The following is a 14,960-nucleotide window of genomic DNA, read 5'->3' on the forward strand; positions in this document are numbered from 1 at the left end:
GCCCAAAATTTCCGCGGCTGAGAGGGACAGTTAGGGAGTTTGGTTTCAGTTTATGTCACCTTTCTTGTCATCATTGTTGTTCTGACCCAAACCTTGTTCTAAGGAAACAAACACGAAACAGAGGTTAACAGCAAAACCTTTTAATAATTCTTTACGAATTCCGTTCCTTCATGGTTAAAAGGCTGTTTCAAACTAAATTGTCTCTGATAAGAATGAGCCTTGCCAAGGTTGTGCAAGGCTGCCAAGAACACTAGATAAAGTTACTAAGAAATATTTCAAACATGAAGAGTCTCCAAACACAAACTAAGACAGTCCGAATGTCCATAAGGCTTGAGTGCAAAAACTTCTTTGCTTCCTGCAAAGAACTCCGGATTCTCAGCTGGCTTTTATCTCTAAAGTGGGGGTATTACCTTGTAGCCTTACTCCAGAGTAGCCTGTGCTGCTGCAGTTGCTCTTTCCTTTGAACAGCCCTGCGCACACGCGCACTGGGCACAGGCTCCTCGGGGACCTCTTCATCACTGCTGCCAGCCTCCACAACCTCCAAAGGCAACGTTTCACTCCCTGATGGTCCTGGCCCCATCCCTGCATCACACGCAGGCCCCTCATCTGAGTCCTCGCTCTCCGAAACCTCAGCCATTCACACCTGCTGCCGGCGAACCACAACAGCTGTTAAGGTGAACCGCTGCAGTCGTTAAGCTAGTCACACGGTTGTTAAATGAATCGGGTTTTCCCATTGGCTTGCCAGAAGGCTCGCCAAAGGGGATCACGTGACCCCCGGGAACACTGCAGGCGTCATAAGTACAAACCAAATTTTGATCATGTGACTGTGGGGATGCTGGAACGGCTGGGAGAAGAACCGTCAGAACTTTGTAACTTTGAATGGTCCCTAAACAAATAGTTGTAAGTTGACTCTAGTTTTTTTTTTTCCTGAGAGAACTAATCTCCTTTTTAAGATTGCCCAAATCCTTGTTCTTTACTTCACCCTTGGTTTGTTTTTTTCTCTCTCCATTTCTGACACTTTTTCAACACCCACCTACGTTTTTCTTCTTTGCTCCCATATGTTCGAGATATTTTTTTAATGGCAATTTTTGTGACTCGGAGCTTGTCATCCGCTGTTTCACTTGTGCAAAGGTTTTAGGCTGTTGCAAATGGACTTATGCAAGATCCTGGGCTTAACGCTGCCTTCATTAGCAGAAAACAGTCAATCATTTCCCTTCTTTTAATAACCCTGGTTGGAAAAAAACCCCAAAATCAATTACCTGCAGCATCATTTCAGGTGTCCAAGTTAGGGATACAGGTCTGGTGTTAAATACTAAGTGCTTACCAGGAAATTTTAATGATGTTGTATAGAGCTATAGAGAGTGGGGAAATGTCTGAATAATCCACATGGCACAATGCAATTTATTATATTTTTTTGGGGGAAAAAAGGAGTTTTCTGTCTAGGATATGTTAATAAACACTAGATGCACTTGGGAATCGTTTCCCGGAGTTCCATATCATCCAGGAAGGAAAATACATTTTGTCCCATATTTAATACGATGGATTAGCACAGCAGTTCTTTGTGTGACCCAGTTACCCCTTTTCCTAGTCTTAATGTCATTATCACTTCCCCCCTCGCCGTAAGAAACAGGCTCTGTGGTTTTATACAAGGATCTCAGTGGCAGATCCAAACTAGACTCATGCATAAGAGATATGATCTATTTCATTTTATTTTTAATTATATGACAATCAATATTGGAGAGTCTGTTTGGTGTAGGGATTAAGGTGCTCAGCTAGAAACCAGGAAACTGTGAGTTCCAGTGCTGCTTTAGGCATAAAAGCCAATTGGGTGACTTTGGGCCAATCACCAGGAGATTGTGAGTTCTAGTCCCACTTTACACATAAAAGCCAATTGGGTGACTTTGGGCCAATCACCAGGAGACTGTGAGTTCTAGTCCCGCCTTAGGCATGAAAGCTGGCTGGTTGACTTTGGGCCAATCACAGGAGACTGGGAGTTCTAGTCCCACCTTAGGCATGAAAGCCAATTGGGTGACTCTGGGCCAATCACCAGGAGACTGAGTTCTAGTCCTGCCTTAGGCATGAAAGCCGACTGGGTGACTTTGAGCCAATCACCAAGAGACTGTGAGTTCTAGTCCCGCTTTAGGCATGAAAGCTGGCTGGTTGACTTTGGGCCAATCACAGGAGACTGGGAGTTCTAGTCCCATCTTAGGCATGAAAGCCAATTGGGTGACTCTGGGCCAATCATCAGGAGACTGGGAGTTCTAGTCCCTCCTTAGGCATGAAAGCCGACTGATTGACTTTGGGCCAATCACCAGGAGACAGTAAGTTCTAGTCCCACCTTAGCCATAAAAGCCAATTGGGTGACTTTGGCCCAATCACCAGGAGGCTATGAGTTTTTTTCTTTGAAGTCCAAGAAGCTTCTTCAGCTCTGACTTGATGGTGGGGAAAGGAAGGATTTATATTCTTCCCAAAGGAGGCAAATGACCAGCTGTCTGCAAGGAATATAAATCCTTCCATTCCCTAGTATCCTGTCAGAGCTGAAGAAACTTCTTGGATGAGAAGCGAAATGTCCTCAAAGAAAAAAAAATCAGAAAGTCCAGGTGCCTCCTGAAAAAAGCACCTGTGGGACTTGCTTGCCCAGAATCAGAGACAGGAGTAGACACTCTTCCCAAGCCAACAGGAACAAATTTGATGTAGGTTTTCATATTACTCCCACTTGGAAGCAAAGGGGCAGCCTAAAAAAAAGAAGGAAATGAACTTTGGAGTGTTCAGGGGGAAAAAAGGAACTGAGGGTGGAACTGTTGTGCGGCAGCCTGTGCAGATGGCAGTGCAATCAGACAGTGGGGAAGAACGGGGACCCGTCTGGAAGTCTGGAGAGGACTCGGACGAGGCTCCTGCGTCCGATGCAGAGATGGGACCAGGACCATCTGGGAGTGGGGTGCTGACTCTGGAGCCTCTGGAGTCTGGCAGCAGCGAGGCAGAGGAACAAGGGGAGCCTGTTTCCAGTGTGCGTGTGCATAGAGCTGCTAGAAGGCGAGAGCAGCTGAGATAAAAGGGGCGAATCGGGAGTAAGGCTTGGAGGTGATTGCTCCTCCCATAAGGGATAAAGGACAGGCAAAGGTGAAGAAACCTTTGCAGGAAGCAAAGTCATTTGGTTCTCTTCGGATTAACCCTTGAAGCTCTGTGTGGACTTTGTACTTCAGTTGGGGTTTTTTTTTTTAGAGTTGATTTGGCACTTCTGTTGTTGGCAGCAATTCAAAGGAGAGAAAGGTGGGTGCTTATCTCGAGGGACGGTTTGGGACTCATTACAGGCTGGGAATGAACATAATTCCCAGCTCTGAAATAAAACAAGAGTTTTGTTTTAACTAAGCGTGTGCTTAATTGCAGTCTCGGAAGCAGTGGTGGGATTCAATTTTTTTTTTACTACCGGTTCTGTGGGCATGGCTTGGTGGGCGTGGCAGGGGAAGGAGGATACTGCAAAATCTCCAGTCAAGAGGTGGTATTTCCCGGTTCTCCGAACTACTCAAAATTTCCATTACAGGTTCTCCAGAACTGGTCAGAACCTGCTGAATACCCACCTCTGCTTGGTCAGAACAGGAATGATGACCAAAACAAAATAAAAATGCATCGTTCTCCCTTCCAGGAACACGTGGAACACACACACACACACACACACACCACACACACTCAGCCTGACTCCCCCAGGCAAATTCAATATGGTTGCTGTAGCTCAATTAGCAGCCCCGAGAAAACCTTCCTTGTCCCTCCTCCCCCCCCCCGTCACCTAGTCAATACCGACAGGGATGGGGGTTGCCATGGAAACAGGGAGAGCCAGCCTGGCGGATTTCCCCCACCCCCACCCCTTCCCCGAGGAGGGCAGGGGGGAAAAAACCTCCAGCTAATGAGATGCAAAGTGGGGAAGGGGGTGTGTGGAAGTGGGGAAGTTGGACAACTGAGAGAAAATGGTAGGGGGGGGTAGTGTATAAAAGGACAAATCCCCGCCCCCCATGAGACAGATTGCACCCTTGCAAGTCCAGGCTTTGTGGGGGAGAGGAAGGGTGCTTTTGGGGGGCAAATCCATAGCTGGTTCCTTCTGGTTCCGAATCCCTTGCCAGGTGCTTCCCCGGGGCTGCACCCTTCATCAGGAACCTAAAAAAGGCCTGATTGGAGTGAAAGGCCTGCCATCTGCAAGCGGCTATTTATGACAGAGAAGCGTTGCCGTGGCAACGGCAGGCAGCTGTGCTTTGTTTTTGGTGGCGGGGTGGGGTGAGGCGGGGAGGGGTGAGAGGAAACGGGTGGGGGGGTGGGGGGTTCTTTTTTGGCATGGAGGGAATCTCTTCGAAATGAGGACCGTGGCGTCCAGCAGGTGCACCAAACATGCTGGGCTTCCTTGACGGCCTGTAAACTGTATTTAAACATTTATTTATAACATTTTATTGGCTTGGGATGGTTCATCCGGTCCCCTTTCTGCCTGGGAACTTGCTCAACCTGGGCCCCTGTGAATGGAATGGAATGGAAATAGAAATAGAAGGGGAGGGAAGGGAAGGGGAGGGGAGGGAAGAGAAGAGAAGAGAAGAGAAGAAAGAGAAGAGAAGAGAAGAGAAGAGAAGAGAAGAGAAGAGAAGAGAAGAGAAGAGAAGAGAATAGAATGGAATGGAATGGAATGGAATGAATAGAATAGAATAGAATAGAATAGAATAGAATAGAATAGAATAGAATAGAATAGAATAGAATAGAATAGAATAGAATAGAATACTGGAATGAAGAAGAGAAAGAAGAGAAGAGAAATAGAAATAGAAATAGAAATAGAATACAAATACAGTAGAATGGAATGGAGTGGAGTGGAGTGGAGTGGAGTGGAGTGGAGTGGAGTGGAGTAGAGGAGTAGAGTAGAGTAGAGTAGAGTAGAGTAGAGTAGAGTAGAATAGAATAGAATAGAATAGAATAGAATAGAATAGAATAGAAGAATACTGGAAGGAAAAAAGAGAAGAGAAGAGAAGAGAAGAGAAATAGAAATAGAATACAAATACAGTATGGAATGGAATGGAGTGGAGTGGAGTGGAGCGGGGCAGAGCAGAGCAGAGTAGAGTAGAGTAGAGTAGAGTAGAATAGAACAGTGTAGACTATAGAAGAGAGGAGAGGAGAGGAGAAGGGAAGGCAAGGCAAGGGGAAGAGAAAATATGGAATGGAATGGAATGGAATGGAATGGAAGGGAAGGAAGGGAAGGAAGGAAGAGAAGAGAAGAGAAGAGAAGAGAAGAGAAGAGAAGAGAAGAGAAGAGAAGAGAAGAGAAGAGAAAATATGGAATGGAATGGAAGAATGAGAAGAGAAGAGAAGAGAAGAGAAGAGAAGAGAAGAGAAGAGAAGAGAAGAGAAAATATGGAATGGAGAAGAGAAGAGAAGAGAAGAGAAGAGAAGAGAAGAGAAGAGAAGAGAAGAGAAGAGAAGAGAAGGGAAGGGAAGGGAAGGGAAGGGAAGGGAAGAGAAAGTATGGAATGGAATAGAATACAATAGAATTAGAATTGAATAGAATAGAATTGAACTGAACTGAACTGGATTGAATTCTTTATTGGCCAAGTGTGACTGGATACACAAGGAATTTGTCTGGTACATATGCTCTCAGTGTACATAAAGAAAAAATAAAATACATTCATCAAGAATCATAAAATACACCACTTAGTGATAGTCATAGGTTACTAATAAGCAATCAAATCTTGCTAGGAAACAAATAAAACAATATCAATTGTACAGATACAAGCAACACGGTTATAGTCATAAGTGAGAATAGATAGGTAATAGGAAGGATGAGAAGAATAGCAATATAGTCTTAGATGTTCCTAGCTCAATTTCTGGAAGGACACCGGAATCCATCGGCCAAACTTTTCTCACTCCCAAAATGATGCCAAGTCAGGAACGGCACACAGGCAAACTCCACCAAGAGGATAGCCCAGATCACCTGGATCTTGTCGCACCTCCCAATGTTGTGCCACGAGGAAGAAGCGGAGCTCTGGGCAGGGGCTTCGGTGTTCCCTTTTTGTTGGGCTCAAACAAAAAAGCGAAGGCAATCCTAAATTGCATTAACAGGGGCTGCCACAAAGAAGGGGGGGGGGGTGTCAACAACCTTCTTTCCAAAGCACCAGAAGGCAGGACAAAAAGCAACGGATGGAAACTGATCAAGGAGAGAAGCAATCTAGAACTGAGGAGAAATTTCCTGGTAGTTAGAACATTTAATCAGTGGAACAATTTGCCTCCAGAAGTTGTAAATACTCCCAACAGTGGAAGATTTTTTTTTTTTAAGATTGAACAACTATTTGTCTGAAATGGTATGGGGTTTCCTGCCTAAGCAGGGGATTGGACTAGAACAGGGGTCGCCAACCTTTTGGACCTCAGGGATCACCAAAGTCATAATTTTAAATCCCAGGGACCACTAACTGGTCCTGTGGGTGTGGCCTAATTTGTGGGTGTGGCTTGGTGGTCATGTGACTGGCTGGGCATGGCTTGTATGTAAATATTATGAATATTTATATAAATATTGAATTTGTTTATAGAAAAAGAGCAACTTTTACCCAAAATCAGCCAAAGCAGGCAGGCAGATTGAGTTGCTCACAGAATCACAGATTCACATCTGTGTTTCTGCCATCGGCTACCTGGGTCTGCACTGAATAATAGATGCTTCAGTCCTAAGGGAGGTTCAGCTCTGCTTAAAAGCAGAGCCGAAGATCTAAAGACTAGTTAGAAAGCAAGAAATCCAACCATTTTCTGCTTTCTAGCTAATCTAAATCTTCCAGCACAGCAGAACAGATGATTGTCGGAAAAAGGAAAAATAGCAATTTAGCAGTGGGCGGGGAGGGAGGGCCATGTGGGCAGTGCAGCCTTGTGTTTCTGCTCAGCCTGGATTAATTGCTTTGGGGGATGTTCTGGGGGTGACATTTCTCTACGGACCACCAAAATTTTCTTGCAGCCCACCAGTGGGCCGCGGCCCACCAGTTGGCGATCACTGGACTAGAAGACCTCCAAGGTCCCTTCCAACTCTGTGCAGTGGACCTCTCACGTGCCGGGGAAAATGGCTCTGTGTGCCACTTCCAGCAAAACGTGGCATAGGTTCACCAACAAGGGTGTAGGTTCTCCTGCTTGAGCAGAGGGCTGGTCTAGAAGACCTCCAAGGTCCCTCCCATGTCACTCTACTCTACTCTACTCTACTCTACTCTACTCTACTCTACTCTACTCTACTCACTATTCTATTCTATTCTATTCTATTCTATTCTATTCTATTCTATTCTATTCCATTCCATTCCATTCCATTCCATTCCATTCCATCCCAATCCCTATCTCTATTATTCCTATTCCTATTCTATTCGATCAAGATCAAGGGAGGTGCTAATACCACTCTGTAAAGCCTTAGTAAGACCACACCTAGAGTACTGTATCCAGTTTTGGTCACCACATTATAAAAAAGATGTTGAGACTCTAGAAAAAGAGCAACCAGGATGATTAGGGGACTGGAGGCTAAAACATATGAAGAACGGTTACAGGAACTGGGCCTGGCTAGTCTAGGGAAGAGAAGGACCAGGGGAGACAGGATAGCAGTCTTCCAATATTTGAGGGGCTGCCACAGGGAGGAAGGGGTCAAGCTATTCTCCAAAGCACCTGAAGGCCAGACAAGGAATAATGGATGGAAACTGAACAAGGAGAGATTCAACTTGGAAATAAGGAGAAACTTTCTGACAGGGAGAACAACCAACCAATGGAACAGCTTTTGCCTTCGGAAGTTGTGGGAGCTTCATCACTGGAGGCTTTCAAGAAGAGATTGGACTGCCATCTGTCTGAAATAGGGTAGGGTCTCTTGCTTGGGTGTGGGGGTTGGACTGGATATAAGTTTCCTTCCAACACTTTTATTCTAAATACTTCTAACTCCCAAAATCCAGGTAGTCCTTGACATACAGTCATTCGTTTAGTGACCATTCAAAGTTACAACGGCATTGAAAAAAGTGACTCGTACTACTTCCATGTCAGTGCTTCTGTGATGAGAGGATCTGTTGGTGACATCATCATTGCCCAGGGAACGTCCAGTCAGGGGCTCCTTTTGTGCCCCATGAAGTGGCCATTTTTCATACTTACGACCGCTGCAGCATTCCCAGGGTCACGTGATCTAATTCGGGATGCTTGGCAATCAGTTCATATTTATGACGGTTTGCAGGGTTCCGGGGTCATGTGATCCCCTTTGGCGACCTTCTCACAAGCCAAGTCAATGGGGAAGCCAGATTCACTTAATGTCCGTGTTACTAACTTAACAACGGCAGTGATTCACGGCAAGAAAGCTGGCAAAATGGGTGTTCTGACCCAAACCCTTGTCCAATTAAAACAAACACGAACCAAAGGGAACAGAAACCTTTTAATGATTTTTACGAATCCTCGGTTAAAAGGCTGCTGCAAACTAATAACCTTTGATAAGCACGAGCCTTGCCAAAACTGTGCCAGGCTGCCAAAAATAACAGATAAGGTTACCGAGAAATATTTTACAACACAAGAGTCTTCAAATACCAACTTAAGATACTGCAGTGTCCACGAGGCTCGAGTTTCAAAACATCTTTGCTTCCTGCAAAGAACGTCCAATTCACAGCTTGCTTTTCTCCTCTTAAGGGAGGGGCCATTACCTTGCAGCCTTACTCCTGAGTCGCCCATGCTGCTGCAGCTGCTCTTTCCTGAGAGCAACCTTGTGTGCATGCGCACTTGGCACAGGCTCCTCGGGAACCTCCTCATCGCTGCTGACAGCCCTCACAATCTCTGAAGGCAGCAGTCTACTCCCTAATGGTCCTGGCCCCTCACCTAAGTCCTTGCTCTCCTCAGCCGTCTGCACCTGCTGCCGGCTGACCACAACAATGGGGGCAAAATTCACCCTAACAACTTTCTCACTTAGCAATGGAAATTTTCAGTGGAAAGGCTGGTTGGGGAATATTGGGAGTTGAAGTCCACACCTCTTAAAAGTTGGCAAGTTTGAATAACACTGCTGCAAATGACCAAGGAAACCATCATGTGGTTTCATCTACAAGGATCCAGGCTACTAACCTCAGTTAATACTTGGTCCAGAAGTATCTTGGCCTCTTGGGACACATTCCAGAGGTCCTTTTCTTCCACCATGATGGAATCCAGAAAGCCCTTCTCCAAGACCACGTCAAAGCTTCCGTCCATGAAAGTCAAGAACCGGGCATCCATTACCGCCCAATGCAAGCCCGAGCAATGCGCGTAACGGTCTCGCATGCTTGCGATGCACACAGCGGAATAATCTATGCTGGTGATGTCTGTGTATCCAAGCTGGAAAAGATCATAACTCAGAGCACTGTTCCCACAACCTGCAGAAGACACATTGGTGAGTTGGTTATTCTCAAGGATTTCCCAGCGGGCAATCACTCAGGGATGCAAGCTGGGAGCATCAGCCACTCCAGCTCTTTAAACTTTTGTCACAGCTAAATATTTGACATCTATAAAGACATATATTTAATGGAATAATAGAGTGAGAGAGGGAGTGAGAGAGACGAGAGGGAGAGAGAGAGGAGAGGGAGAAGAGAGGGGGGGAGGGAGAGAGAGGGGGAGAGAGAGATAGAGGGAGGGGAGAGGAGAGACTTTTGGCTTCATACAAGGAAAGCAGCAGAAGTCTTTCTTTCTCTCCCCCAAACTCTGCCAGAAATGAGTCTTTGTGAGACTTGTCGTGATGGCGCAGCTTCTTGGAGCAGGATGCCTTGCAGGGTCCCAAAGACTCATTTCTGGCAGAGTTTGGGGGAGAGAAAGAAAGACTTTTGCTGCTTTCCTTGCGTGCAGCCAAAAGCAGACCAAGAAAGAAGCAGAAAGAAGCAGCCTGTTGGCCAGGCCAGCTGCGTCGGGCGAGTGGGGAAAGTCCTCCCCCTGCATCCTTTTCCCCCCCTCCCCTCACTACCTCATGTTGTTTGCAATGCCGGCGATGCAAGCCTTGTGTTCCTGCGGGCCATGTGGGCGGTGCAGCCTTGTGTTCCTGCGCATCCTGGATTCATTGCTTTGGGGGTGACACTTCTCTGTGGACCACCAAAATTTTCTCGTGCACCACGAGAAAATGTCTCCGGCACACTGGTTGGCGACCACTGTTCTAGTCAACTCCCCTGCTCAAGCAAGAGATCCTATATACCATTTCAGACAATCCAATCTCCTCTTAAAAACCTCCAGTGATGAAGCTCCCATGATTCCTGAAGGCAAAGCTGTTACACTGGCTAATTGTCCTCACTGTTATGAAATTTCTCCCTAGTTCCAGGTTGCTTCTCCTCTTGATTAATTTCCATCCACTGCTTCTTGCCTTTAAGAGTTTTGGAGAATAGGTTGACTCCCTCTTCTTTGTGACAACCCCTCAAGTATCATGTCATCCCTAGTTCTTGTTTTCATTTAACCAGACATCTCCAATTCCTGCAACTGTTCTTTATATGTTTTAGCCTCCAGCCCTTTAATCATCTTTGTTGCTCTTCTCTGCATCTTTTCCCAAGTCTCAACATCTTTTTTATATCGTGGTGACGGGATCAAGCGTACAGGATTGCAAAAGAATCACACTAAAAAATTAGACAAGAAACACTATTCCAGATGTCAAGGAATGGTTGCCAGAAATCTGGGGTCTATGTTTTGGAAAAGAGAAGTATTTTCTACTGATATTTTCGAAGGATGCAGCAGTATGTGTTACTCTGGAGGAGATCTGGCCATCTTTTATGGTAACATTTTGTACATATTATAGTAATGTATTATTAGGAAACCAGCAACTATTAGTAAGTTACAAAATATAATATAGATTCCCTCCCCCACTTTTTTTCCCCTTGTTTTTCTTTTGTTTGTATTTTTAGTTTGTTTGAGGTTTCTCTTTTCTAATTTTGGGGAAAAAAATAGGCTTAAAGGTTTTGTTAATTGTATAACATTTCTAGACAGGCAAGACAGACCGAAAGATAATTTAAAATTCAGGCATTTGCTCATGCCAGTCCAATACTCTCATTAGTTTAACTACAAAAAAATGCCGCTAAAACACAGCTTCTGGGTTAAAAAAAAACACCACTAAGTAAAAAGCTTTTGTACACAAGAGACTGAAATGCTCACCTCACTCTGAAATATTTGTATTTTAATTTGCACCCTAGCCTTCTGCAACATCAAGCTGTGCAAGAATTTGAATTTCAAAAGTTCAACTAAGAGTGTTGAAGCTCACATTTTATTTCCATTCTGTTTCAGAGCTAACCCAGAGCTGCGTAAGCAGAACGCCTAGGATCTTTAAAAATAAAATAAAAACCTTTACCAGATTGTTATTTTTAATATGACAGAAGCTTGAGAGGAACAGTATTAATTAAATGTAAGTTTCCTTTAAATGGAAAGGGACTGATATAAAATTTAGCTTTGGTTTCACACGTTATAGGTCAGTGTTGGCAAAACTTTTTGTTGTGGTGTGCCGAAAGCACGCACGTGCCGGCACCAACAATGCATGCGCAACACCTCTGCCCCGTCCTGTTTCCTGAACTACACAAGCATGTGCCTCCAAGCTGGTTTTTTGGCCTGTTTGAGGCCGTTTTCACCTCCTGGAGGCTCGAGAGAAGCCTCGCAGCCTCGGGAGGCCGAAAAACGGGCCTTCCGGAAATACCGGAAGTGCCCACTTTCAGCCTTCGGGGGCTTCTGGAGCCCAGGGGAGGCTGTTTTTGCCCTCCCAGAGGCTCAAGGGAAGCCTCTGGAGCCTCGAAAGGCTGAAAACTGGCGTGTTTAGGCACTTCCGGTATTTCCGGAAGGCCTGTTTTTCGGCCTCCCGAAGCTGCAGAGGTTTCCTCCGAGCCTCCAGGAGGGTGAAAACAGACTCAAGTCAGCCAAAAATTAGTAAATTTGGCTGGGGTTCATGTGCCCACACAAATGGCTCAGCGTGCCACCTGTGGCACACTTGCCACTGGTTTGCCATCATGGGTATAGGTAATCTGCAACCAATCTGTTAGTGACCATTTGAAGTTATGATGGACCGCCCCCCCCCAAAAAAACGTACAGGCAGCCCTCAACTTACAACAATTCATTTGTTGACCATTTGAAGTGACAACAGCATTGAAGAAAGTGGCTGTTTTTCACACTTACGACCATTGCAGCATCGCCATGGTCGTGGGATCAAAGTTCAGACGCTTGGCAAGTGGCTCGTATTTAGGATGATTGCAGAGCCCCAGGGTCACGTGATCTCTTTTTGTGACCCTCTGATGAGCAAAGCTAACAGGGAAACCGGATTCATGTAAAAACTGTGTTACTAAACAACCTGGAGTGATTCACTTTACAACTGTGGCCAGAAAGGTTGACAAATGGAGCAAAACTCACCCTTGCTCTCTTGCCCAATTCCAGATGTGGCCAGTTTTAAACGAATGTGCTCCTTAACATTTCTCTGAGCAGGTTTTATCCAAAGAAACGCAAGTGGCAGGACAGAGGGAAAACCGAGGAAAAGAGAGAGAACGGGGCAGAGTGGGTGCTGCAGATCACAATTAACCTAATTAGCGAGGAAACAGCGGTTAATGAGTGGGTTGCAATAGGCACTTTAATTACTTTTGCAGAGAGCTTGGAAATTCATACGTCTGGTACCTTCTTGGAGGAAGAAAGACCTGGCATCTAAAGAACAAGACACCTGAATCAACTTGATTCCCTGGATTTCCGATCCAAGGGATCCCCCCTGCTCACCTCCTCAAAGCTAATATGCAACCCCCACTCCAAAATAATAATAATAATAATAATAATAATATGCAGAAGAGAGCCGTGGTGTATACGGATTTGGAGCTGAATTCTCTTGCTTTCTGCTTTGTAATTTTCTGGTGCTCATGAGCGGCAAGAACAGCTGGCCGATGTGGCAAACGTGTGGCTACCAAAGAACACGTCAAACTGGGGAATTCCTATTACACCCCCACTTCCCCCCGCAAACCAAGGAGAGATTAAAAAAAAAAAAGAGGTTTAATGCACTGGGCAAAGCAGGAACTGGCCAGGAGCCATCAGCCTGTGAAATACTCAGAAGCTGCAGCTTTTAGTATAATCCCCGCCACAAATTCCCTCATTTCTGGAAGACTAGAAATGATCAGAATATTTCTCTTCTGCTTTGCAAACCAAGGTTCTTCTCCGTGGCTGATTCCATGTTCTGGAGCAGTGGTTACCCAATGATGGTCCGTGGACCACTGGCAGTCCACGAGAAAATTTTGGTGGTGGTTGGCAGGAAAAAATATCTGCATTTTTTTTTTTTATATTGCACAAAATTAGGTGTCTTCAAACGACGGCCCCTGGGCCAGAAATGTGCAATGAACGTTTATGTTGCTGCAGAAAGACTCCCCCTTCGTGGTCTTTTTCTGTGGGTCGGAGTGGGGCAGAAAGTCCAGCTCGGGGTTTGCTTCAGCCTCCTGGGGTGGGGCTTTGGATGAAGGCCGGAGGGAAGTGCCGCTGGTGGCGAAGAGCTGGAGGGTCTAATTCTGGTGGGACTGCATTGTGGCCTGGTACTGGTTGACCATCTCAGCCCACTGAGCCTCCAAGTGCCGGTACCTGGCCTTGCACACTCGCAGGTCTTCCTGTCATGGTTCGCACGGGCGACTCAGGAGTAAGACTGCAAGGCAATGGCCCCTCCCTTAAGAGATAAAAGCCAGCTGAGAAACTGGAGTCCTTTGCAGGAAGCAAAGAATATTTTTGCACTCAAGCCTCGTGGACGTTCATACTCTCTTAGTTTGTATTTGGAGACGCTTTGTGTTTGAACTATTTCTTGGCAACTTCACCTAGTGTTCTTGGCAGCCTTGCACAACCTTGGCCAGGCTCGTTCTTATCAGAGACAATTAGTTTGAAACAGCCTTTTAACTGGGAAGGAACAGAATTTGTAAAGAATCATTAAAAGGTTTTGCTATTACCTCTGTTTTGGGTTTGTTTCTTTGGAACAAGGTTTGGGTCAGAACATTTCCCTCAGAGTTCCTGGCTCAGGAATTCTGGGAATTGAAGTCCACAGGTTGGTAAAAGGGGCCAGAGTTGCCCATCTGTGTACTAGCTTAAATGGGCTCTCTTCTCTGTAGTTAAGAAATTGGTCTAACGGGCAACCGAGAATTTTTTATTCTCCCGTCTGAAACCAAAACAGCTCTGATCTTGCTTAGCTTCCAAAAGCACTCCAGGTTGGAGATGTAAGATCAGCATATGTGAATGTCTGTGGAGGCAGGCATAAAAATATCTTAATTATAATGCCACTGGCAAGAGGGGGGGGGAAATCTCTGAGCCATCACTGACAACCTCTCTGTATATATGTATATTTTTAAAAAAACGCTTCAGGATATGATGTCTTTTAAGCTACCCATTTGATGCAAGAACAAAAGAAACATAAATTGTCCTCGTGCAAGCAATATTGTCTGATCTGGCCACCACCAAATAGGACCATTTCCAACGCTTGTATCTGGATCGGGCTCAAAACAAGTCGTGGTGGATATTCAACTGATGATATTCAAATGGAGCAGAGGTGGGATTCAGCCGGTTCTGACCAGTTCTGGAGAACCGGTAGCGGAAATTTTGAGTAGTTCAGAGAACCGGCAAATACCACCTCTGACTGGCCCCGCCCCATCTGTTCTCTGCCTCCCGAGTCCCAGCTGATTGGCTGGGTCTTCTTTGGTTGCCCTGCACAGGAGAACGGAGCTGGAAAGCAGGTTAGTGGGGTGGGGGAGGGAATGGGGATTTTGCAGTATCCTTCTCCTGCCACGTCCACCAAGCCACGCCCACCAAGCCACGGCACACACATCAAGCCACACCCACAGAACCAGTAGTAAAAAAATTTGAATCCGGCCACTGAAACGGAGCAAGTTATCATGTACATATAGAATTTGATGGTATACAGGTAGTCCTTGACTTACGACCACAACTGAGCCCAACATTTCTGTGGCTAAGCTAGACAGTCGTTCCGTTTTACCTGTTTTACGACTTTTCTTGCCACCGCCATTAAG

General features: G+C 45.7%; 1 protein-coding gene across 1 annotated transcript in view; it reads right to left on the minus strand.

The window, feature by feature from the left end:
- The window catches only part of EEF1AKMT4 (EEF1A lysine methyltransferase 4), a 52,175-nt gene that overhangs the window by 22,957 nt on the left and 14,258 nt on the right, over positions 1-14,960 (minus strand). Inside the window, exon 2 of the mRNA XM_026722757.2 lies at positions 9,067-9,350. Within this exon, the coding sequence (XP_026578542.2) occupies positions 9,067-9,350 (284 nt within the window). The remainder of the gene's footprint in view (positions 1-9,066; positions 9,351-14,960) is intronic.

This window comes from Pseudonaja textilis, chromosome 4 (genome assembly GCF_049901715.1).
Source record: "Pseudonaja textilis isolate UNSWEBS1 chromosome 4, rPseTex1.2, whole genome shotgun sequence".
In the NCBI taxonomy this organism is placed as follows: Eukaryota; Metazoa; Chordata; class Lepidosauria; order Squamata; family Elapidae; genus Pseudonaja; species Pseudonaja textilis.